Source organism: Vipera ursinii, assembly GCF_947247035.1.
Source record: "Vipera ursinii genome assembly, chromosome: 5".
Lineage (NCBI taxonomy): Eukaryota > Metazoa > Chordata > Lepidosauria > Squamata > Viperidae > Vipera > Vipera ursinii.
This window is the reverse complement of record NC_139518.1, coordinates 75627163-75651907: the sequence shown is the minus strand read 5'-3', so window position 1 is coordinate 75651907 and position 24745 is coordinate 75627163. Positions and strand designations below refer to the sequence as shown.

Genomic DNA, 24745 nt, shown 5'->3' with positions numbered 1-24745 from the left:
CACGCTGCCTTATTAGCTTGGTGATGGCAAGGGAGGCCGGTATTCCTCTTCAGCGGCTCCCCAAACCTATCCGGTTTCAGCAGGTAGACGGGTCCCTTTTGGGTGGAGCACCTATTACACATGTAACGGCACCGGTGAGGATGGAGTTGGGTACACACTGGGAGACTCTCCGGTTTGTTGTGGTGCCGTCTATGACGGAGGCAGTCATCCTGGGGCTTACGTGGTTGGACAAGTGGGGCCCCACAGTCTGGTGGGAGGGGGGATGCCGACACCTCCGCCTCGGGACAGGGCCCCAGCCTCCTGAAAAGCATTCCTTCCTGGGTCCGGAGGGGGTTAATGGGCCTGAGGGGGCCGCAGGGGTGGGCACCGGGCTCGAGACACAGGTACCACGGGAGTATAGCGATCTCGCAGATGTCTTTGATGAGAAGGAGTGTGACGCCTTGCCACCCCACCGCCCCACGGACTGCGCTATTGAACTGGAGCCAGGAGCAAAATTGCCGAAACCCCGCATGTACGCAATGGCACCCCGGGAGATGCAGGAGCTCCGTCAATATATAGACAAGAACTTGCGGAGGGGGTTCATTCAGCCTGCTCGGTCCAGGATGGCGGCTCCTGTCCTGTTCAGAGAGAAGAAAGACGGGACCCTGAGACTGTGCGTTGATTATCGGGGGGTCAACGCGGTGTGTGTGGAGCACTTGTACCCCCTCCCTTTGGTGAAGGACCTTTTAGCTCATTTGGCTACGGGCCGGGTGTTCACCAAGTTGGACTTAAGGGAGGCGTATTACCGTGTCCGGATAAAAGCCGGTGATGAATGGAAGACGGCTTTCAACTGCCCGTTGGGGAGCTTCCAGTTTAGGGTAATGCCGTTTGGCCTGCAAGGAGCCCCCGCGGTATTTATGCAGTTGATTAACCAAGTCCTGCACGACCATCTGTACCGGGGGGTCCTTGTCTATCTTGATGACATCCTTATATATACATCTACGCTAGAGGAGCATGTTGCCTTAGTGCGGAGTGTGCTGACCAAGTTGAGGGACGCTCGGCTATATGTGAAGCTGTCGAAATGCGAGTTTCACAAGCCCCGGCTGGACTACTTGGGATATCGTGTGTCCTCCAACGGGGTGGAGATGGACCCGGGGAAAGTGGAGGCTATCCAACAGTGGCAAGCCCCACGGACCCGGAAACAGTTGCAGAGTTTCCTTGGCTTCGCCAACTTTTATCGGCAATTCATTCCACATTTCGCTTCCATCGCCTTGCCGCTCACGGACCTACTGCGGACTAAACAAATGGCAACGTTGCCGCGGCCAGGGCAGAAGCTTGTGTGGACCACTACATGCCAGCGGGCTTTTGAGGCGCTCAAGGCGCAGTTTGCCAGGGAGCCCGTTCTGCAACACCCGAACCCTGGCCTGCCCTACGTGGTTCAGGCTGATGCAAGCGACGTGGCTGTTGGAGCTGTTCTTCTGCAACGGCATGCAAAGGGAAGTTTGCGGCCCTGCGCGTACGCCTCCAAGAAGTTAACGACCGCGGAGAGGGCTTGGGCCATCTGGGAGAAGGAGGCCTTTGCGGTCCGCTGGGCCCTGGGGACTTGGAGACACCTTCTGGAGGGGGCTAGCCAGGAGTTCGAGGTTTGGACGGACCATAAAAACCTGGAAGCCCTGCAAACACCCCGCCGACTGTCCCCGAAACACGTACGGTGGGCCCAATACTTCCAACGCTTCCGGTTTCGCCTCAAGTATGTGCCTGGGGGTAAGAATTTCCTGGCGGATGCCTTGTCTCGGCTACCGCAGTACGATTGCCGGAAGGAGGAGGTAGTGCAGGCACTGGTACCGCCGCCCCGCCCGGTGGAGGAGACGGAGCACAGGGCCAACACCGTGACAGACGATTTCCTGCGGGCCTGTAGGGGAGCGTTGGCGACTGACGACTGGATGCGGGCGCACCCCGACACCCTCACGTTGCGGGATGGTTTAGCTTGGCACGGGGCCAGGTTGTATGTGCCTGCAGCGGCACGAGATCAGGCACTTTACCAATGCCATGACGCTAGGCAGGCAGGTCATTACGGGTTCGTGAAAACCCTGCATCTGGCCCGCCGCCAGTTCTGGTGGCCAACCATGAGACGGGACATTGAAAGCTACGTGCAAAGGTGCCGCATCTGCGCAACCACTAAGCCCTCCACCAAGAAACCGGCAGGCCTCCTGCAACAGGTGGCCGACCCCGTACGACCTTGGCAGGACATCGCGATGGACTTTGTGGTTGAGCTACCGGAAAGCAGGGGATATAACACATTGTGGACAGTTATAGACCTGTTCTCAAAACAGGCCCACTTCATCCCCTGTAAGGGATTGCCCTCGGCCCGTCGACTAGCCTGGCTGTTTGTTCAACATATCTATCGTCTCCACGGGGTGCCACGACGTATCATCTCCGACCGTGGGGTGCAGTTTACGGCCCGGTTCTGGAGGGAGTTCGTGCGTTATATTGGAGCGACACAAGGTCTGAGCTCGGCGTACCACCCAAGCACGAACGGAGCCGCAGAACGCGCGAACGCGGCGGTGGAGCGATACCTGCGCTGTTATGTGTCGTACCAACAGTCCGAATGGGTGGACTTGATATCCTTCGCGGAAGTTGCCTACAACAATGCAGTGCATAGCAGCACTGGGTTCTCCCCCTTTAAAGTGGTATCCGGTTACGAGTTCGTTCCTATCGCGGGGTGCGATCAGGGGGCCCCGGCATCCTGCACACCTGGGGCGTGGATGCACCGATTGGAGGAGGTGTGGGGGGTGGCTAAGAAGGCGTTAGAACAAGCAGCAGAGTCATACAAAGAGCAGGCGGACAGGAAAAGACGGTCGTTTGCACCCCCCAAAGTGGGTGATCTCGTCTACCTCTCTACAAAATACCTGCGGCTGCAGGTGCCATGTAGAAAGCTAGGACCCAAGTACCTCGGACCCTTCCGAGTTATACAGGTAGTCAACCCCGTCACCGTCAGACTCCGGCTACCTCCTCTACTTGGAAAGATACACCCCGTTTTCCACAGCAGCCTGCTGAAGCCCGCTACGACCGCCTCTGCAGCGGCAGGGGAGGGTGGCCCGGGACCAGTACAGGGCAGTCACTACGAGGTACAGGAGATCCTGGACTCCCGGAAACGAAGAGGGCGGGTGCAATACTTGGTGCTCTGGAAGGGGTACCCCATGGAGGAGGCCACCTGGGTACGGGATGAGGATGTGTGTGCACCACGCCTTCTCCGTGCCTTCCACCGGAAACACCCGGGGAAGCCGGGGAAGACCCCGGGGGGGACAGTTAACCACGTTACGGATCGCTCACCTCTCTCTCCTTGCATTCCAGGTGAGCCCCTGGTAGAGGGGGCGGCATGTCGGGCCTCGGCAGCCCGACACACGAGGGGGGGCCCCTCCACCCCCCCGGCACACCCGGCTACCCTCCCTCCGAACCCACCTGGAGACGGCATGGCCCGGAGAGCTCGGAGGCCCGCGACGCTCCCCTCGCCGCTCCCGGACGCGCCGCGGCTCCTCCCGGCCCCGCCAAACTGCAGCACGGCCCGGGGAGTCCAACGGCCCGCGGCGTTCGTCTCGGCGCTTCCGGACGCGCCGCGGCTGCTTCCTGCGCCCGGCGGCGCGTCATCCAGGGGCTCCCCGGCGTGGGAGGCTCCGAATCCCGGGCCGTCTCTTCTGGCGCTTCCGGACGCGCCGCAGCTGCAGGCCTCGCCCGCCGACGCGACGACGCGCGGTTCCCCGGCTCGGGAGCAACGGACCCCGGACTGCAGCCAGCTTGGCGGAGGCCTGAGCCGACTTCCTAACTGTGCGGCCTCGGGGGACTTCCTGGCTGCGCGGCGCAGTGTGGCGACGCTGTCAGGGGACGGGTCCTTCCCCCCTGCGGTGTCCGGGTGGCTGGGTGACAGGGGGCTTCGGGGGTGGGTGCAGCAGGGAGTGGGTGAGGGTGAAGGGAAAGGGCGCGGTGGTGGTGACACGTTGGGGGAGCCTTACCTGCCTGAGCGTCGGGCGAAAGGCTTTGTAAGGGAGGGGTGGGGAAGTTATAGGGACTGGGAGGGCGGAGGCTTGTTTGGGTGGAGTTTGGGTGGGGTTTTTGGATGTGTATATAGCAGCGTTGGATGCAGATAGCAGCCAACGCTGGCTTTGTTTCTCGTTGCGGCTAAAGCTCTGTGGAATAAAGTGCTTCTAGACTGCAGCAGGAGTCTCTCGTTCCTGTTTTCGGTATCTACCCTGTTCGTTGCAGGACGAGTTTTGACAAATGTTATACTGCATTATTAATTAGTTGATGTAAAATGGTGAGAAATAGAGTGTATTTAAAGAGATAAGATGTGTATTCTGAATATTAGATTTTGTGATGAACTGCGATAAAGGAAATTGTGGTCATTTAAAACTTGGAAACTATAAATATTAAATGTTAAACTTAAATATTAATGGGAAACTAAAAACTGGGAAAAACTAATTAGGACAATGATTGTCTATAAAGATTGAATGTTAAAATAACCAGGAGATGTATAAACTAAAAATTATTGATAAATGTAAGAAAGTTTTTTATTTAATTGATATAATAAGTATTGTATTAGTTTAAACATGAGACAGTAAATACTAAGGGAAAAAGAGAGGAAATACTTAATGTAGTAGTTTGAGACTTGTACTAAAGATATTTGTATGTTATTGAATTATCAATTAACTCAGCTGCTACGTTGCTTTTTAAATATTTAAATGTAAAATTAGAAAATCAATAAAACTTTTTTTTAAAAAAAAGATCATTCCCAAGTAGAACGGATTGAGCTGTGGTGTTGCAGTGGTTACAATATAATATTGCAGACTAATGCTGCATTCCACTGCCAAGAGTTCAATCCTGACCAGCTCAAGGTTGACTCAGCCTTCCAGATTGTCGGGGGCAATAGGCTGACTCTGTAAACTGCTTAGAGACGGCTATAAAGCACAATGAAGCTGTATATAAGTCTAAGTGCTATTGCTAATGCTATGCAGAAAAGTCTTCATATACTTGAGGGGCTATCATAAAGAAGATGATCCAGACTAATTCTCTGTAGCTCCAATGGGTACAAGCTTTGCAGAGGGAGATTAATAATAATAATAATAATAATAATAGTAATAATAATAATAATAATAATAATAATAATAATAATAATAATAATAATAATTTATTTATTATTATTATTATTATTATTATTATTATTTGTATACCACCCTTCTCCCGAAGGACTCAGGGCGGTGAACAGGGCAATAAATAGTAAAATACAGAAATACAAAAATTAAAAATGGATTAAACAAAGAGCCCAGTATTTCAGAACAGTAAGTTAAAATACTTTTAAAACATTAAAACAATAATAAAACCCAAACCCATCAGGCCAGGCCGGCTTGTTCAAACAAGTAGGTCTTTAGATCATGTCGGAAGGAGTGAAGGTCGGGCGCCATCCAGAGCTCAACCAGTAAACGGTTCCACAAATCCGGTGCACCCACAGAGAAGGACCTCCCCCTGGGGGCCACCAGCCGACATTCTCTGACCGGAGGCACCCTGAGGAGGCCCTCTCTGTGGGAGCGCACTGGGCAGAGGGAAGTTGATGCCGGCAGCAGGTGCTCCCTAAGGTACTCTGGACCCATGCCATGTAGGGCTTTAAAGGTCATTACCAGCACCTTGAATCTCACCCGGAAGACAACTGGCAGCCAATGCAGCTCACGGAGCAAAGGTGTAACATGGGAGTATCGGGAGACTCCCAACACAACTCTCGCGGCTGCATTCTGCACCAGTTGGAGCCTCCGAGTGGTCCTCAAGGGCAGCCCCATGTAGAGAACGTTGCAGTAGTCTAAACGAGAGGTCATGAGCGCATGAGTGACCGTACGCAAGGCATCCCGGTCTAGATAGGGCCGCAACTGGCGCACCAGGCGAACCTGGGCGAAGGCCCCCCTAGTCACAGCTCCTATATGATCTTCTAAGGAGAGCTGTGAATCTAGGAGGACTCCCAAGTTGCGAGCCCTATCTACGGGGGGTAATAGCTCACCCCCCATAGAAAGAGGTGGAATATTCTGAATATCCCGAGATGCCGGTACGCACAGCCACTCAGTCTTGTCAGGGTTGAGTCGAAGCCTGTTCCTCCCCATCCAGACCCGAACCGCCTCCAGGCAACGGGACATCACGTTGAGGGCATCACTGGGGTGGTTTGGGGTCGAAATAAAAATCTGGGTATCATCAGCATAATGGTGATACCCAACTCCAAAACCACGAATGATCTCACCCAGCGGTTTCATGTAGATGTTGAACAGGAGAGGCGAGAGGACTGACCCCTGAGGGACTCCACAAGCGAGAGGCCTCGAGGTCGACCTCTGCCCCCCTGCCAACACCGACTGCGAACGTCCCAGGAGATAGGAGAACCACTGAAGAACCGTGCCTCCCACTCCCAATCCCCTGAGACGCCGCAGCAGGATACCATGGTCGATGGTATCGAAAGCCGCTGAGAGGTCTAATAGGACTAGGACAGAGGAATATCCCCTGTCCCGGGCCCTCCAGAGATCATTCACCAGAGCGACCAATGCCGTCTCCGTGCTGTACCCGGGCCTGAAACCCGATTGGTACGGGTCTAGATAATCCGCTTCATCCAGAACCAGAGGGAGTTGATGCGCCACCACGCTCTCAACAACCTTCGCGAGAAAGTGAAGGTTGGAGACCGGACGAAAATTGTTTAACACAGCTGGGTCCAAGGCAGGCTTCTTGAGGAGGGGTCTCACCACCGCCTCCTTCAAGACGGCGGGGAAGCTACCCTCACTCAAAGAGGCAGATATAACCGCCTGGAACCAGCCTCGTGTCCCTTCCCGAGCCGCGTAAACCAGCCAGGAAGGGCACGGGTCCAATAAGCACCTGGTGGAGCTCAACCTCCCCATAATCCTGTCCACTTCCTCCGGAGTCACAGGATCGAACTCCTCCCAGATAACATTGACAAGACCACCCATGTCCTGATCGTCAGATTCTGCCCAGTCAGAGTCCAAACCGGTCCGAATCCGAGCGATTTTGTCCAACAGATGTTGGCTAAATTCCTCGGCACGACCCTGCAAGGGCTCCTCCCTCACCTCCTGATTAAGGAGGGAGCGGGTTACCCTAAACAGGGCGGCCGGGCGATTATCTGTGGACGCTATGAGGGTAGCGAAGTGGTTAGACCTCGCCACCCTTATTCGCCACGAGGTAAGACCTAGTACAGGTTCTTAGTCCCAATCGGTCGGATTCAGACCGGCTGGATATCCAACAGCTCTCTAGGCCCCGTCTCCAACACTTCATCTCCCAGAGCTCCACGGAAAACCATGGAGCCCGGTGGGATCAGCACCGGGTCAGGGGCCGTAAGGGTACAACTCGGTCGAGTGCCTCCGTGGCTGCCCTTTCCCAGGCTTCCACTAAGGCATCCGCCGAGCTGTGAGCAAAGGAGGCAGGTGGAGACCCCAGTGCTGCCTGGAACCTCTGTGGGTCCATTAAGCGCCTGGGGCGGAACCATCTAGTTGGTTCAACACGCCAACGGCGGGGAGTGGCAAAACGGAAGACCAGCCGCAGGAGATGATGATCGGTCCATGACAGGGGCATAACAATTGGAAAACCCCCACCAAGATCATCTAACCACCGTCCAGATAAGAAAACCAAATCAAGGGTGTGGCCCCCTACATGAGTCGGTCCATGAATTACTTGCGTCAGGTCCATGGCCATCATGGAAGCCATGAACTCCCGAGCTAACTCAGATGATCCTCCCAGGGATGGTAGATTGAAGTCACCCAAAACCATAGGTTTTGGGTGACTTCAATCAAATGAAGGAAGAATTTTCTGACTGTGAGAGGTATTAAGCCATGCTGGCTCAAGAATTTTGGGAGTTGAAGTCCACAAGTCATAAAGATACCATGGTTCCCCACCTCTGTACTAAGTAGTGAAGTATTTGTCATCTGAAGCCATAAGTACTCCATCATGGGAGATATTTTAAGCAAAGACTGGAGAGCCATTAGTTAGGGCTAGTATGAGATTCCTGCCATATGGATAGGATTGGACTAATAGGCCCAGTGCAAGACATCTTCCAATCCTCTGATTCTATGATTTCCAGAACCTGAAATGATTCTAAATCCACCTTGATAAACGTGGAGTGTTTTGGAGAAAACTGTCACCATTCAAATGAGATCTCAACTGAAGATACGTATTTTTATGTCATTACACTGTTAACTTGTTTTTTCACGATCCGACTGTTGAATTACAAATTCTGTATTTTCAAACTCACATACTTCTCCAATCAAGTTGAGAGGGCTGGTGTATGATTAACTTTAGCATAGAAATATTTTGTAGATAACCACATATTTTTGGAGAGAAAAGAATAACTAAGATGTTTGGGCTACCTTCTATTCTCTGTCAATTTATGGTCTCGTACCAAGGACTATAGCTTCTAAGGCCCTGTCATGCTACATTACTGACAAAAGTAAAAAAGAATGGAGTATATAAAAAACTTTTCCAAGAGTTGAACCTCCATAACATTTCAACTTGAAGTTTGTAAAGTTGGAACAGTATCAGCATCAAAGCAAGTGGATGAGATAGACTTTCTAAGGGTAAAAGAAAGGAATAATCTCTCGGTCATATTACCCCTTGAGAAATAATAAAAAAATTTCCTCTTATTGCAATGTGATTACCAATTGATGTAATTTTTGATGTAAAAAATGTTAAGGATGAACTGAATGTTTCAGTATTAAGGGTTCATTTATTATCAATAATATTTTATTACACTTAATAATAAATATTTAACATAAGCATTCCATTTTAAATGCAAGCATGGTATACACTGTAGAGTACTATCATGACTGATATTTTAACGTCAGCTAGATACAGCAATAACTGGATTGCTAATTTATGTAATTTAAATATAAATGTGCAATCTAGAGCACAGCTTGATTTTTGTAGCTAAATTAATCTCATTTCTGCAATGTTCTGCAATAGAATTAATTTCTCTGTGCATATTCTGAAAAATGATTGGATGGAATCAGATTCATGTCTTTCTGTCAACAGAAAGTTTTGATCAGCAAAACAGGAATGGTGATTTCTCCTGATCTTGAAATTCTTCAGAATATATTCCACAGAGCCAATTGGGAAGGTCATAAATGGAAATCAGATATGAATAGCACTTAGACTTACATACCGCTTCATAATGCTTTATGGCACTTTCTAAGCAGTTTACAAATGTCAACATATTGCCTCCAACAATCTGGGTCCTCATTTTACCACCCTTGGAAGAATGGAAGGCTGAGTCAACCTTGTGCCAGTCAGGATCAAACTGCTGGCAGTTGGCAGTGTTAACCTGTAATACTGCATTCTAACCACTGCACCGCCACAAAACTGAGATGTTGTGATATTATAATTGTGCACTAGTTGGCAAGCCCCTGTATCATGATTGTGTGACCTTGGGAACCTAACAATGGCTGCCACTACAAGGAACAGTTGTTAAGTCCCCCTTGCTCAGCCATTGTTGCAACTTCGAATGGTTCCTGAACAAGTGGTTGTTCAACGAGGATTACTTGCATAACAATAAGAACTAAAATGTTGTTGTGTTACTCTAGTTGCTTCAACATTATTCTAATCTCATCTGCTTCAATTATAAGTTGGCTAACTCACTATTTTTCATTTTGAAAAAGTCTTATTCGGGATTGTTTGTAATTACTGAAAATTAAGTAAGCTCACTCATAGGAAACAAGTACTGTATGATTAAGATCTTTGTCCAATTCATGCGAATGTTACTAGCTATTGCAAAATTTAATAAATACTGATAGAATAGGTACAGTGTACCAAATATAACATATAGCAATTGCAAACATTGTTGCATTAATCTATATTTTATATTTTTAGATCATTGAAAAGTTAATATCCTTAACAAATCTTCTCTTCTTTTGGGGAGTTATAGCCTAAAATAGGGGTCCCCAACCTGTGGGCTCTGGCCCACTAGTGGGCTATGAGGGGTTTGCAACTGGGCCAGGGAAACAGCCGGTGAGCATGTGCGCACACATCCTCATTGCGCAAGCAGCGGATGAGTGCATGTGGGCATGCCCCATTTGCAGTGAGCAGCAAGCACATGTGCATGCTGCTCACACAAATGGAGCCGCACATGTGCACTTGCTGGCCACTTGAACCATCCGCTTCCCCCCCCCCCGTCCCCCACTGCCAGTCTGCAAAACCAGAAATGTTGCGGAACCCTGCCCTAAAAGATACTTCTTAAAAAACATATAATAAAAGTATAAAGCTCTGACAAAGGGCAGCAACTTTGCAGGGTGATCTCAATTAATCAAATAACATACATCGTTCTATCGAATAACGGAGATACTTACACTCTTTGATAAATAAGTATGTCAGAGTTAACATCACCGTATGGCCGCTGTATAAGTAGTCACCACACATGTCATGTGCTCCTGTGATTGAGAGACCACCCCCGGCAAGCAGCTTCATGATCCTCCTCATGTGTGACTCCCAGTCGCCAAAAAGCTTCAGAAAGGAGGAAGGGATAAATCAACATTTTAGTTCAAATGTGTCTAACTGAAAAATATTACCCTGCAAATAATTAGATTTCCAGGCCACTGAATGAATCAAAGCAGCAGAGGGAATAAATAGCAATAAAGAATTTTGTTCCAACACAAAGGCTAAGCTTCAGGGAGGTACATTCATTACACAAAAGCTTATACAAGATTGTGTTTGTTGATCTTTTCCAGAACCACAATTTTCTTCACTAGTTAAAAAACTATAACACAGATACTCTTATGAAAATTGCACAGAGAACTTTTCTTTACATAAACATAGACTTTCCGGGAGGTGGGGGGGTTAGTTGTGATTGTTTCATCAAAACAGAAAGTAGTAACCTAAAATCACTTTCATTGTTCAACATAAATAGGCTAAAACATCAGAGAAACAACTTATTCAGCACAATAATTTTCTTTCTTTCTGTACTGTAATCAGTCAAATGACAATAAGAAATCTGAATCATTGTTTAGGTGGGGTGAGCTGACCTATCTTCTTTGCAGAAGGATGTTGATTAACAAGAAATGGTTGAAATGAATACAGGTAATCCTCAACTTATGACCAAAATTGGGCCCAACATTTCAGTTGCTTAAGTGAAACATTTGTTCAGAGAATTTTGTTCCATTTTACAACATCTCTTGCCACTGTTGTTAAGTGAATCACTGCTGTGATTAAGTTAATAACATGTTTGTTAAGTGAATCTGGCATCCCCATTGACTTAGCTTGTAAGAAGGTTGCAAAAGGTGATCACATGACCCCGGGACACTGCAACCGTCATAAATGTGAGTTAGTTGTCAAGCATCTGAATGTAAATCATGTGACTGTGGGGATGCTGCAATGGACGTAAGTGTGAAGAACAGTCAGAAGTCACTTTTTTTAGTGCCGTTATAACTTTGAATGGTCACTAAATGAACTGTTGTAAATCAGGGACTACCTATATTATTCTTTTTTGGATAGAAACAAAACATATCATCGAGTATGGTGAATTCAAACTCACAAAGTTAGGGCCAAGTTTAATAAGTTTATTCCTCACTGTATGTTCATTTTTTCCTATATATTGGTATTGTATGATATTAGGAAAAATAAAGGCTACAGTGATCCTGCAGGAAAACACTGGTTTAAACGCAAGCAAATCCTACATAGGTATCTAAATTTTCAAGGTCACTAACTCATTTATCCCTTTTCTTTTATAACTTTAAACAATGGGATTTAGCTGGCATCTCAATGAGAAATGTGAATGAAGTCACTCACATGTGTTTACAACAGCCATAAAACTACGGAGTTCCTAATATATTGCAGTATTTTCTGGGAAGTTGGCAAGAAAAGTGTAATGCATTGTAAGAACCCTATTATTATGTTTTTAAGAGAGCTGACAAGAATAGAAACTTTAACTTTCCAAACTCATAAATGACAACTTAAACCTGCTAGTTATAAATATGTATTAAGGATAAGAAGAAATAGAGTGCACTTGGCATCCGTTTGGTTTATAATACTGTAACGTTACTGTTATCAAATTAATACTAAAAAAATCTTAACCACAAAGTTAGATAATTAACAGGAGCTCATACTAGATAATCAACAGTAGCTCACTTCTATTTCATGGCCATGTCTGAAAATATTTCATAGCAGTTACGAAGTCAGCAAATAAAATAAAAACAAATAAGTGTCCATTAAATATTAATAAGTTATATTCTTTAAAATCTATTTTTTAATGAAAATGGTGGCTTTCAGAATTCAACTATGTTCATTGTTGTGGAGAAATCAGTCCTTATGTACATTGTGTAACTCAAGAAATAGTCACAGTTCTTTTAGGGATTATATTAGAATAACTAAGATCAAGAATGAACACTGTGGCAATATCAGACCTTATGCAGGCATGTCTTGATTCACTTGAGTTCCTGCACTGAACTTCCAAGAATCAACCATGGTATCCTTCTGGACTGGCTCTCGACTGGTTAGGAGTATGGATACTGTTTTGCATTGGTTTTTCTACTTCCTCCATGACCAGTTCCACTTGGTGCTGGTAGCGGGGAAGAGATCCATTCCTTGGCCTCTTCTATAAAGGATGCTTGAGAGGTCTAGTTTCTCCTCTTTTCTATTTAACACTGACATCCCGCAGAATAGGATATGGTATCATCAGCATATAGATTATCATCAGTTAATGGATTCAGTTGTCCATCTGCACCTCATGCTGAGCAGGAGATGCCATTCAAGTGCTTACCCAGAGCTTAGAGACTATGAAAGACTCAATTGGGAGGGTACCAGTTTAGACTCAACCCTGGCAAGACGAACTAACTTTGAGCCTCTGAATTCCTATGAGTTGTCATCACCCTTGCCTTTTGAAGGGGCAGCATTCCCAAGGACGAGAGTTGTGTACAATTTGGTGATCGGGGATCCTTGATGTTACCTAGTTTGGGTAATGAAACATCTGCAAGAAAACAACCAAGCTCAGAGAGCACCAAGGACCCCTCATTTTAACAATGAATTAACAATATTCTCCTTTATTGGTAATCTGGTGATCCTCCTAAGCTCTTGCTCAAATCTAGCCATGATTATGGCCGCCATTGCATAGCTTTGGATTGTCACCAATTGTGCCCCTTCCTGGACTAGGAGGCCTTGCTCACCTTTTTTCAAAATTTTAATAATCTTAGTTACTGTAATGTACTTTGCATGGAGCTGCTGTTGAAGACCACTCAGAAGTTGGAACTGACCCAGCATGCAGTAGCACTTCAGTTCACAAGGTTTCATCTTTTGTTTATGTGGCACTGCTGATAGGTCAACTGGACTATCAGGTTAGATAGGATGGGCACATTCTAGGCCTCTTCCCTTAAATGTCACCAAATATTATGGAATGTCTAAGAAGCATCTTTTCCATGGTTGCTATTGGAACAGTTTATCCTGTGAGATTCAGAGGGGCCCATCCAATTAACCTTCTGGGAGGCTGTGAAAAATCTCTATCTTGTCCAATTAAAATTTTGGTCTAGACAGAAAAACACAATTATTAAATAGCCCTGTCTACCTCTGCATCTATGTATCTGCATCTATGTGTTGTGCTTCTCCTAATTGTCAAGCAATTTTCTGGATGATAAATTGTGGAACAATATTAAGGATGTTACCCTAAATTGATTACAGTTATTTCTATTACAGTATGTTCAAATATGGCAATTGGAGAGTTTATAAATGCCTTTGAAAGTCACATGCCTTCCTAAGGAAGGAGATCAATTTTGACAGTCTTTCTTGCCTTTGAGGATGGATGAAACCTGGGTCTATTTCAATGCAATAACCAAATTGATTGATTTTGAACTAAAAGACATGAAGGGGTGATAGAAATATTGAACTAAATCCTGACAGAACCTGTTCTGAGCAATAGAAAGTTGAGCAATAAGCAATACTGACCATCTGGGGGGGGGGGGGGGGGGGGGGGAGAAAAAAATTCAACCAACTTCCTTGAGTGAGAAATTCATTAATCACTCTGAGCCAGCTCTTCCAGAATCTCTCAGAAGATGAAAATAAATAAGTAAATGATGTTAGACAGTGAGAGCAAGACAAAAAAGATTACCTTTGGAGAACAGTTGAAATGCATGCCAGGTACTGGGAGTGTAGTTACATACATTGTAATACACCGGTATAAATACAATGTGCCAACTATACAAAGAAATCTTCTGCCAATAATAGACCTGGAAGGAGAAAGAAAAGATAGAACTATTTGAAGTGCTTCAGAATACTGTAAAAAGAGTGTTTTCTATGCATTCAACGAGACACTACTCCATTTAGGCCCAAAAACTACTAAAAAAAGAAATCAAATGAACTATTCCCACTTCATAGAACTAGAATACACCCAAGAAGACTGCAATGTTAGTAGCAATTCAGGGAAACGGATAAGAAGATTCTTCAAACTGTTTTTACATTAAATCCGGTTCTTAGCTTTCTTTTCTACCTAGCCAAAAACTATAGTCAGTTTCCCAAAAAGCTGCAAACCACTGAACACAGTGCGAGCTGTATCTGGAGTAATATGGTGTAGAGAAGCTTCACGGTCAAGAGGCTGCATACATAGTCACAGTGTTCTCCAACCAAATAAATGTATTTATCCCCCATTCGTGGGTTTTTAAATCTTTATGGGATTTTAGGTTCACTATGGAGATTTCCTCATTTTTTCCCGTGCAAGTTAATGGCAATGCATTTACGTTTAGAATAGAAGGAGTCTGAAAAACACAAATTATATGAAGAGAAAAATGATTTTTTCTTCCTAACTATTAAGTTAGTTATTCTACCTTTAGTCGCCATTTGGAGACCTTTTGCCATTTTTTTTTAATGGACATAAAAATGGTTTGCTTAAAACTAAATAGGTTCACGCTCAAACACTCTACTGCTTTTACCAGTAGGTAATAGTTAATTCTAAGGCCTCTTTTTAGTTCCTCTGGACTACTTAAATGTTCAGATAGAAGACATTTCCTCAGATTCTTTCATTTTATCACAGTAACTACTTCAGGTGAGCTATTTTGAGTTTTTATTAACAGCCTTGGAAGACAACATTCCAGTTTAAAAGAACAACAAGCCCCACTAGGTAGCTAGCTGATACTAGATGTTCTGAAGCAGCCTAATTAGGCTTAAAATGTGCCTAAGGGCAGAAAGTTAAACTTGAAAGTTTAAAAGAAAATCTAAGAAGGAAACAACTAGAAACCACTTTCATATCATTACCAAAAAATAAAAATGGGGAGAGTTGAACTCAACTCAGAGAGACTTTGTTTTTATTGTTGATAGCAAAATGTTATCAATCAGATATAGTTTCCAGATTTAGCATACTTATGGCACAGTCATTGAAATCAATGGGATTCCAATTAATGTCTATGTAGTATGACAACATAAAAATCCAGCCAATTGAGTGTAGTCATATATATTCATATTCACGCACGTATCAAATAAATATTAAGTATAAATAATGTCAAGCTGAACAGACTGTGAAGATTTACTTTGGGAAAGCTTTTTAGATGCTTTCCACTGAAAATCCAAGTATATAATTCACCACTAATGCTATTTTACAATTTTTTTTTCCAAGAGTGCTAAAGTGCTTAGCTCTAATATGTAGGGAAGCTATTATCCAATCCTCCCTTTAGTGTACAAAACTACTAATACAGTTTTCTTGGATCCAGACCATTATATGAAATATTAATGGACGCTTTCCCTCAAAACATTGCCATATTTCAAAAGCAAGCACTCCAAAATGTTTTTCAAGTTGGAGACTGCATAACAAATATTTGGCTTCACGGATCGCATTATAAAACTTTTATTACACAATATTATCCCAGAGTAATCCAATGTTGTTCTCAATCATTTTGTCAAAATTTCACTTTTAGAACGAGAAGAAATATTTTTCAGCATAAAGCGAACCTAAGGAAACTGAAATTAATGGGATTAACAACTTTATGTTGCTTTCAATCATTCTTCCATAGATATGCTTGCTGGCTTAATTTGGGGGCTTTGAAATCTTCATCTTGAATCTTAGAAATCGTCAACACTGATACCTATTTAGGAGTAAAACCCCAAATTTCAACATACTTGTTTTAGATACTAAATACAACACAAGAAGAGTATAAACTCATCGTCTGGATACAAGCCAGTTTTGAGAACTATTTTACCTAACTTTTTAACTGGTGTAAAATCCCCTGCTCTATTCAACTCAGGGCATATTAATCATATACATGAAATCTGCCAAATATATTTTTTATCATAATTGTCCTGAGAAAGCTTTCAACAAGGATGTAATATTATGGAGGCTGAATAATATGTACTTTGCTTCTTTGAAAGGCCTGATGATGACGAGATCAAGAAATATTCTTGCATAATGATAATCTTCCCTCCCCTCTATTTTATATATCTCTGCCCCCAACCTGCATCCCAGAAATGCCACATTACAAAATTTCCCAAAATCTCCTGAACTGCAGGGGGTACACAATGCTTCTCTGGACAATATATTTTGCCTTGCAAGAGAATCTAACAGGATCTCCATTTTATTTTCTTCTTCACACAACTGAAGGCATCAGTGATGCCCTTTCTCTCTCATCTTAAGGAGTCAACGATTTGTAGAAATTACTTGCTAAATCTAACTTTTCCTAAACTGAGAATTGCATCCTTTAAAGCTGGATTCGGCATTCTTCCATCTGCACTTCTTCAACGCATGTATAATAAAATGGTAAAGTAAATAGTAAACTTTGCTATTTTACTAGTAATAGTAAAATCACGGTAGCTGAACGTATTTGCCCATATGGTGATAAGGAAGTTGAAACGATCTCACAAATAATTATGCTGTCAATTTTACAGGGATATTAGGCACATCTATATTTTGCCCCTAACAGATCCAGATGAATTTTAGAGGAACCTTCTCCTTTAGGATCTAAAACTACTCATTACATGTGCAATAGCTAAATTTTGGGTTGCCACAATGAAAGTAAGACAAAACTGATTAAAGACATAATTGCCTTAGTTTTAAATCATTACTTATCATTTGATGTATCTTAACCAATAAACTGTTAGGAGATATAGTGTTTTTATTTTATACCTATTAATGCTTTCTATTTATATTACCTAGATAACATCTTAACGCAGTAATAGTGAATGTTATGTGATTTATTTTGCTAGTTATTAGTGTGGCATTGCACCTATGTATTTGCTTCACTCTGCTTTTGTTCCTTTTAAACTTTGCTGATTTATTCATCAAATAAATATTATTGCATAGTTTACACTGTATTGTGTAAATCAGAGGTGCCCAAAAGGTTGGGGACCTCTGATTTACACAATGCAGGGACCGTTCCCATGAAGAGAGGTTTTTCCAAGGACTGGAGGGGGTGTGGTTTTGTGTGCTGCCTGCATCACACAGATGGGGCTTTGCTTGTTTGTGCAGACCAGTTACTGGCATGCTGCGGACCCGTACTGGTCCACGGACCGGGGATTGGGGACCCCTGGTGTAAATAATTATTCCGCAGCATATTTTATTGATATTGCTCTAATTTTTACTCACAGGTCCCTTCATGTATACTTTTATCACCTATGTTTACCATTAAATAGAGTCCTTAAAATAGAAAAAAAATCACAATTTAAAGCAAACATCTATAACAATAAAACCAGGAGCAACCACCATCCGTCTACTTACTTGTATTTTAAAAGCAGCCACTGAACTAACCAAAGTCCCACAAGGATCAAACCATTAACTTCACAGATAGAAAAGGCCCACTGAACCCGGTTAAAGTAATCAAAGAAAGCATCCGGCAGGGGGGGCTCCTCCTCTTTCGGAGGCACTCGTTCGTGGACAAGTGAGATTGTCACCGTGGTCAGGAGTAAACAAGAGAGTGCATAAAGGAAAGCCAAAAATGTCTTCTCCCACTCCAAAGGATACTGAGAACGTTCCAGGTCCGGCATGGGGATTTTTATCATTTCTTTTCTGTAGCCATTTGGCACCCCGTTTGGTTTGGGGGTTTTGCTGAAGCCATTTTCGCTGGTCGGGGCTTCTGTGCTGATGCTTAGGTGGCCGTTGGCATGCCCATTTTTGTGTGCCTCAATGTGGTGTTCTATTTTCAAAGTCTCTATCATGTCTAAGAGCTGCTGTCCACTGTCAGAGGTCACTCGCGACAAAGGGGGTTTCTCAAAATCAGCCTTGGTTAGGTTGATCAAATCATGCCCAGATAAATGCTTCAGCGGTTCACAGTATTCGGGCACCGCATTCTCCAACAACCAATCTGCCACTTCCTTGCGTGACCAGAGCTCAACTTCTTTCATTTCTTCGGAGTACTTGCATGCAGTCTTCTAACTTACTTTAAAGAGGACAATTGTCACTGTCACTATTTCTGCAGAAGACAAAATCCCTCTTTGGTTTGTTCATCCTGCTTAAGCCACAGCAGAAACCAGTTCTGCAGGCTGATGCAAAACAGCCTCAAATCCTTTGACAATGTGGTATCTTCCTTCTGCATCTGCAGTTGCCTTTTTCCTGATAATTTAAGGAATGAAGAAAAAGATTAGGAGATAAATTACTGTCTACTCAAACTTCCTCTACTTAGACAATTTGTACTAGAATTTAACCAACTGCATTTTGCTTCTCTCTGTCTCTTTTTTTTAATGCTCAGTCCATTAATCTATCAGTGGTAATCATCAATGGCTTGATTCCAAGCCATCTGACTCAAAGCTAGTCCATATTGTTTTACTACCTGATTTGATGGACAAGATAATACCCTCATTTTAATCTTATGTGATAAAGCAATCAGATTTTATTTTTATCCTGATGATCCTTTATTGCACCTAAACTGGTGGATGAGATAGCACAGGGCAAACAAAGCCTCACCATTACGTATACCCTGATCTGCTTAAAGTCTTTCTCTGGAAGAACTATTTCCCTGTTATGTCACTTAATTACAGTCTGTCCAAGGGGAACCTCGGCTTACACCCCTTCATTTAGTCACCATTCAAAGTTACAGTGGCACTGCAAAAAGTGATTTACAATTGACCCTTGTATTTATGACCACTGCAACATCCCACGGTCACGTGATCAACATTTGGGTGTTTGGCAACTGGTATATATTTACAATGGTTGCAGCATCCCAAGGTCACATGATCATCATCTGTCACCTTTCCAGCTGGTTTATGACTGTCAAAGTTAGTAGAAGAAGCCAGATTCAGTTAATGAACCTGTGAGTCATTTAAATGACTTGATTCAGTGATTCACTTAACAACCGTGGCAAAAAGAACACAAAATCAGGTGCCAAGTCATGTAACAACCACCTTGCTTAGCAACTGAAATTCTGTGCAATTGTTGTTGTAAGTTGAGGACTATCTATACAAGACAGACAGCAGTGCACGAACTAATGAGGAGGACAAGGGCGATTGCAGTAAGGTAGCTCAGCAGAAATACCCAGAAATGCCCTTTAATGACTCTCTCTCTCTCTCTCTCTCTCTCTCTCTCTCTCTCTCTCTCTCTCTCTCTCTCTCTCTCTCTCCCTCCCTCCCTCCCTCCCTCCCTCCCTCCTGAGATTCAGTTCTCAACTCCTGGAGCAAATATAGATGGTTATTCTAACACTATACAGCACAATGCGTAGCACAGAACTCACACGTACGTATATGCAAAGAATATAAATCTGTAAAATTTATAATTAGTAACAATTCCAATCAAAATTATAAATAAAACTAACCAAAATATTAGTAAATCATTTGGCCATTTTCCCCACTGTTGTTCATATACCAAGCTAATCTAATAGCTTTTATTTTATTCAACCCAACAAGCCTTTTGGACCAGGAAAAACTTAAAAACTGATCAAAATGATCAAAAACGTTTTCTGTTTTACTCTTTTTGAAATATGGCCACAGTAGTAATTTTGCTGTCCTGACAATCAAGCCATTTCTTGCTCTGGTTTCATTCAAATAGTATCTACAGTTGCAAGAAAAAGTATGTGAACCCATTGGGATTACATGGAGTTTTGCATGAATTGGCCATAAAATGCGCTCTAAACGTCATGTAAGTCACAACAATAGAAAAACACAGTCTGCTTAAAATAATACTACACAAACATTAGCTGTTGTCATGTTTTAATTGAACATAAGATGTTCAATGTTCACAGTGCAAGGTGGAAAAAGTATGTGAACCTTTGGACTTAATAACTTGTTGGCAGAAGCTGGGATGAGTAATAGGCGCTCACTCTGTTACGCGGCACTCGGGATTCGACCCGCCAAACTGCCGACCATCTAATCGACAAGCCCAGCGTCCTAACCCACTGAGCCACCACGTCCCTGAACCAAGAATACCTACGTACTATTCAAGAAGACCAATCTGGATAGACAGTTGCTCAGCAGAGTAACAACTGTTTATGCCCCCTTCTCTTTCTTGAACTCCAGTAGCTTCCTACAGTATTCCAATCAACTGGTGTAGAAATGAAGAAAGATTTCAAACTGCTGAATCTGCTACCCTGTGGCAACCCTTCGTTATAACTCTGCAGTTGCAAAAATACCAAGCAAGTTACCAGAAAGTCCTAGTACATGCAAATCTTGCACGATGAAGTCATACCTCCCTTGCAATGGGAACATTACCCATCAAAACTAATCCTGTCACTGAATTGACAATGAAGAAATAAACTTTCTTTAAAAAGCACGGGTCAATATGTCTGCCATGATTTTGAGTACATAAATTTGTTTGAATTTCCAACCAAATTTGATTTCTAGTTAAGTACAAGTAAGAAGCTCAGACTTGTGATGAAGGTTTTTTGTTGCTCCTTTCTCCTCTTCCTCCTCTGAACCATAAACCACACAGAGAAATACTATGTGATATCTTTGAATCCTATAAATCAGACATGTCAAACACAAGGCCCAGGGGCCAGATCCGGCCCGCGAAGTGGTTTCATGCGGCCCACGAAGCCATCCTGGAAACACTGAGGGAACAGCCCCCACTGCCTTGGCCCTGGCCCAGAGACCCTCCTCCTGCCAGAGACCCTCAGATCTGTCCCACTCCTGCCCAGGCCCCCATAGGCACCCTTGATGCGAATGATGTAGAGCTGGCCATGCCCACCCGGTAGGCCATATGCACTCTAGCCACGCCCACCCAGCAGGCCACGCCCACCTAGGCCATACCCACCCGGCCCCTTGAGGGCAACCGCAATGCTGATGCGGCCCTCAATGAAATTGAGTTTGACACCCCTGCTATAAATTGTATTAACGTAAAGGTGACGTCCACTGAGATACATTTTGAGCTAAACATATTACACATTTATTCTTTCAATAGCTAATTTAAAAATAATTAAAAGCCCTTCATGATTGGAAGGATAATTGTTGAGAAAATGAAGTTAATGCATAATGTTTATATTATTTGAAGAAATGACCCAAAGGCATATTTCTCAAGCATGGTTAAATTCATGAGCTTACCATTCCTGTTACAATGACACCATACAATGAAAATACAAACATGAATTTTCTTCCTAAAGTATTATGTTGCCAAAATATTGTAATAAAATATTGACATCCCTGGAAAAGTGAGTAAAGATAAGGAAAGAATATGAAAGTTAATATAAGCTGGCAGAGAATATATTTTTCAAGTAATTTAGCAAAAAAAAAAATCCCCTGCCCCCAAATATTCTTTACATATTCATTTATAATTCAGTGCTCTTTCTGTTCATACGCAGAGGTTGATTTCACAGAATCACTGATAATGTGATCATTTTGGAGATTGTGATTGCAGATAATCTCTATCCTTGCACCTAGAAAATAAAGCTTAGGTGAACAAACAGTGATTCCTTGCAGTGGTTGGAAAACAATTGAACTATGCAGCTGCCATGCTTCTATTGTATTTTACAAGATGGTCTCTCAAGTAACCATGAATCAGAGTTCTGAAGATAACAGATCATGGAGTGATATGGATGATGAGAATTTCAAGCTTTGGAGCACACAGGATTATGTATTTCTTGCATTTGAGCTCATTCAGTTTCTTTGGTGACCCAAACAGGGACAATACTTGGTGAACTCTGATGTGTCACTGAAAATGTCATGACATGTCACCTTTCGCACATATGACATAGGTTTGTCATCAGTGTACTTGCACTGCAACCTGAGATAAATTCTGTGAGATGAACTGTTTGCTCTAATGTACCTGAAACAGGAGAACAACAACAATGCATAGAGTTGTCTCTTTCACCACACTAATTTCTACAGTACAGTGTTAATTTCTTCCTGGCATAGGTTAATTCTTGAGAGCAATTTCTTAAAAGGGGGGAAGAGTAACGCTGAAATTAAAAAAGAAGCTTTAAAAGTTAATATTTACTCCAAGCATACATTTCGGTGTTGCAAGTATGAAGACTTACATTGTCTCCGATAAGCTCCTATCATTGGTTTTGTTCTAGGAAGAAAAATATCACTGGTCCACAGTGGTGATCAAGAAATACAGTCCATAGGGAAGCAAATGTACTTCTATATTATGTTTATAACTAATGTACAAGGAGAAGACAGTCTTAAATCTATCTTTTCAGATATGTTAATGCAGCCTACATATGACCTTGGGGAAAAGAGGTAGTAGTGATTACACTTGTGGAAAAGACAATTAAATTCTTTATATAGGAAATTACTCCTGGGGCACAGATGGGGTTTGCTTGATTTATCACATGACTTTTAGTTTAAGTGACTGTGCAGCTAATTTCTGAGTAAACAAAACTCATTTGGTAGGCCTGGATGCTGATTAGCTCATGCTAATATTCTTCTTTTCACCCAGAAAGAACAGATAAAGGAAACAAACAGCTCTTTAAAGGACAGAATAGTCTTTTCGTTTTTTCTCCAAAAGTTTTCTAAACAAAGAAAAATTAGAATGCCCAATGAAGAAATTGTGGTTCATAGAAAAATAATTATTTCTAGATTTGCCATAAATCAAATAGGGGGGCTAGTACATTTAAAGAATTGGAGTTAATTCTGTGAGTTATCTCTGTCACTATGTGTTCTACCAGTCTGCCAACTATAGATTTTAAATACTGGAATTTCCCTTGTTGCTGGGCTATTCTCTTTTTTTCCCCATCAACTAAACTGCCTTAAGTGCTTAAAGAAACAGAAACTAGGTGTATAAACATAACAGAGTAATAATAATACAAATAATAGTAATATGGGTGTGGAATTTTGCAAGTACACCAGACAGCTGAAGAAAAAAAAAGAACTGAACTGTCTGAAGTACAATGAAGAAAAGGCACTGAAGATACTATATCATGCATGTTTACTGAGTTGTAGAAACTGGCTTACAAGAAAGACCAAATGAAGAATAGGAAAGAGACATGGCAAGAAAAAAGCATTACAAGGTCAGTATCTAAATATAGCAGACAAAGTAGATAACAGCAGGACTTGGCAATGGGAAAATTGAAGGAAGAGAATAGGGGCTAATTCTGACTGGACGAGATCAAGCCTTGAGAACAAACTCATATAAAGCCAAAATTGAGAAGGCAACAGATAGCAAATGCCACCCTTGCAAAGAAGCTAAAGGAACAGTGGACCACCTAGTAAATTTATTTTATTTTTTTTATTTTATTTCCATTTATATCCCGCCCTTCTCCGAAGACTCAGGGCGGCTTACAAGCTTAGCAGTAGCCTTCATTCTATGTATATGCCTGCTTGTTAGGGCTTTCACACCCCCCCCCCCAAGCGGCATTATTACAAAGTCAGCTTAATTGCCCCCAACAATCTGGGTCCTCATTTTACCTACATTGGAAGGATGGAAGGCTGAGTCAACCTTGAGCCTGGTGGGACTCGAACCTGCACTAATTGCAGGCAGCTGGTGTTACTTAAGGAGGCATCAGCCCACTGCTCCACCAAGGCTACATGCCTCAAGATCGCACAGACTAACTATAAACAATGGCATGAACAAAGTAGCAACAATGGTGTATTGGAAGATCTGCCAGCACAGTGAGACAGATTGGACCACAAAGTAGACAAAGTACTGGAAAGTGGGAAACGAAGAAGCTAAAATACTCTGGGACTTTAGAATTTAAACCGACAAATACCTGCTGCATAACACGCCAGAGTTAACAATTGTCAATAAGACAAAAAGGTCTGGATACTGGATGTAGCAGCACCTGGAGTAGAAGAGAAAGAACCGAAGAAGATAACAAAGTACTAAGACCTGGAAACAGGAATAGAATGACTGTGGCAAAAAGTAAGCAAAGTTAATACCAATAGTAATAGGTGCCTGGGGTGTAATCCCAAAACAACTGGATGACCACTTGAATACCATCAGCATTGACAAAATCACTATCACTCACTTGTAAAAGGCAGCTTTACTCGGAACAGCTTACATACTGTGATTATACCTTTAATATCATCAAACAACAGCATCTACCTATCCCAGATCCTTGGGAAGGTCTCGGCAAGCTGATAAAAATGCCAAATCCAGCCTAAACACCTGGCTGACGGTGCAACAAACCATATGAAAGATGTAAAAATAAAAAAATAAAATGAAGCACATATTTAAACCTTGAACAGTAAAATATATAGGAAAAAACTTCAATCAGCCAAACAAAAGGAAAAATCTTACTACGAAAGCTACTTTTAATAGTCCTCTATTATTTACAGTTTTATTTACTTATCACATTTATACAGTCATCCATCGTATCAGAAGTGACTCTGGGCAGTATATAACAATCAAACAAAATAATATAAAAACAATCATTACAAAAATATGACAATCATTAAAATTAAAGTATCAAAAAGTACTCAAACT

The 24745-nt window shown here is 43.0% G+C and overlaps 1 protein-coding gene across 2 annotated transcripts in view; it reads right to left on the bottom strand.

Moving 5' to 3' along the window:
* Window positions 1-24745, bottom strand: part of SGMS1 (sphingomyelin synthase 1) — a 105205-nt gene that overhangs the window by 8664 nt on the left and 71796 nt on the right. For both annotated transcript variants that reach the window (XM_083365026.1, XM_083365027.1), the window contains exons 3-5: window positions 17678-18508; window positions 14090-14207; window positions 10347-10500 (exon numbers count right to left, since the gene is read on the bottom strand). In XM_083365026.1, coding sequence (XP_083221152.1) covers window positions 10347-10500; window positions 14090-14207; window positions 17678-18300 — 895 coding nt within the window. In that variant the 5' untranslated portion in view covers window positions 18301-18508. The remainder of the gene's footprint in view (window positions 1-10346; window positions 10501-14089; window positions 14208-17677; window positions 18509-24745) is intronic.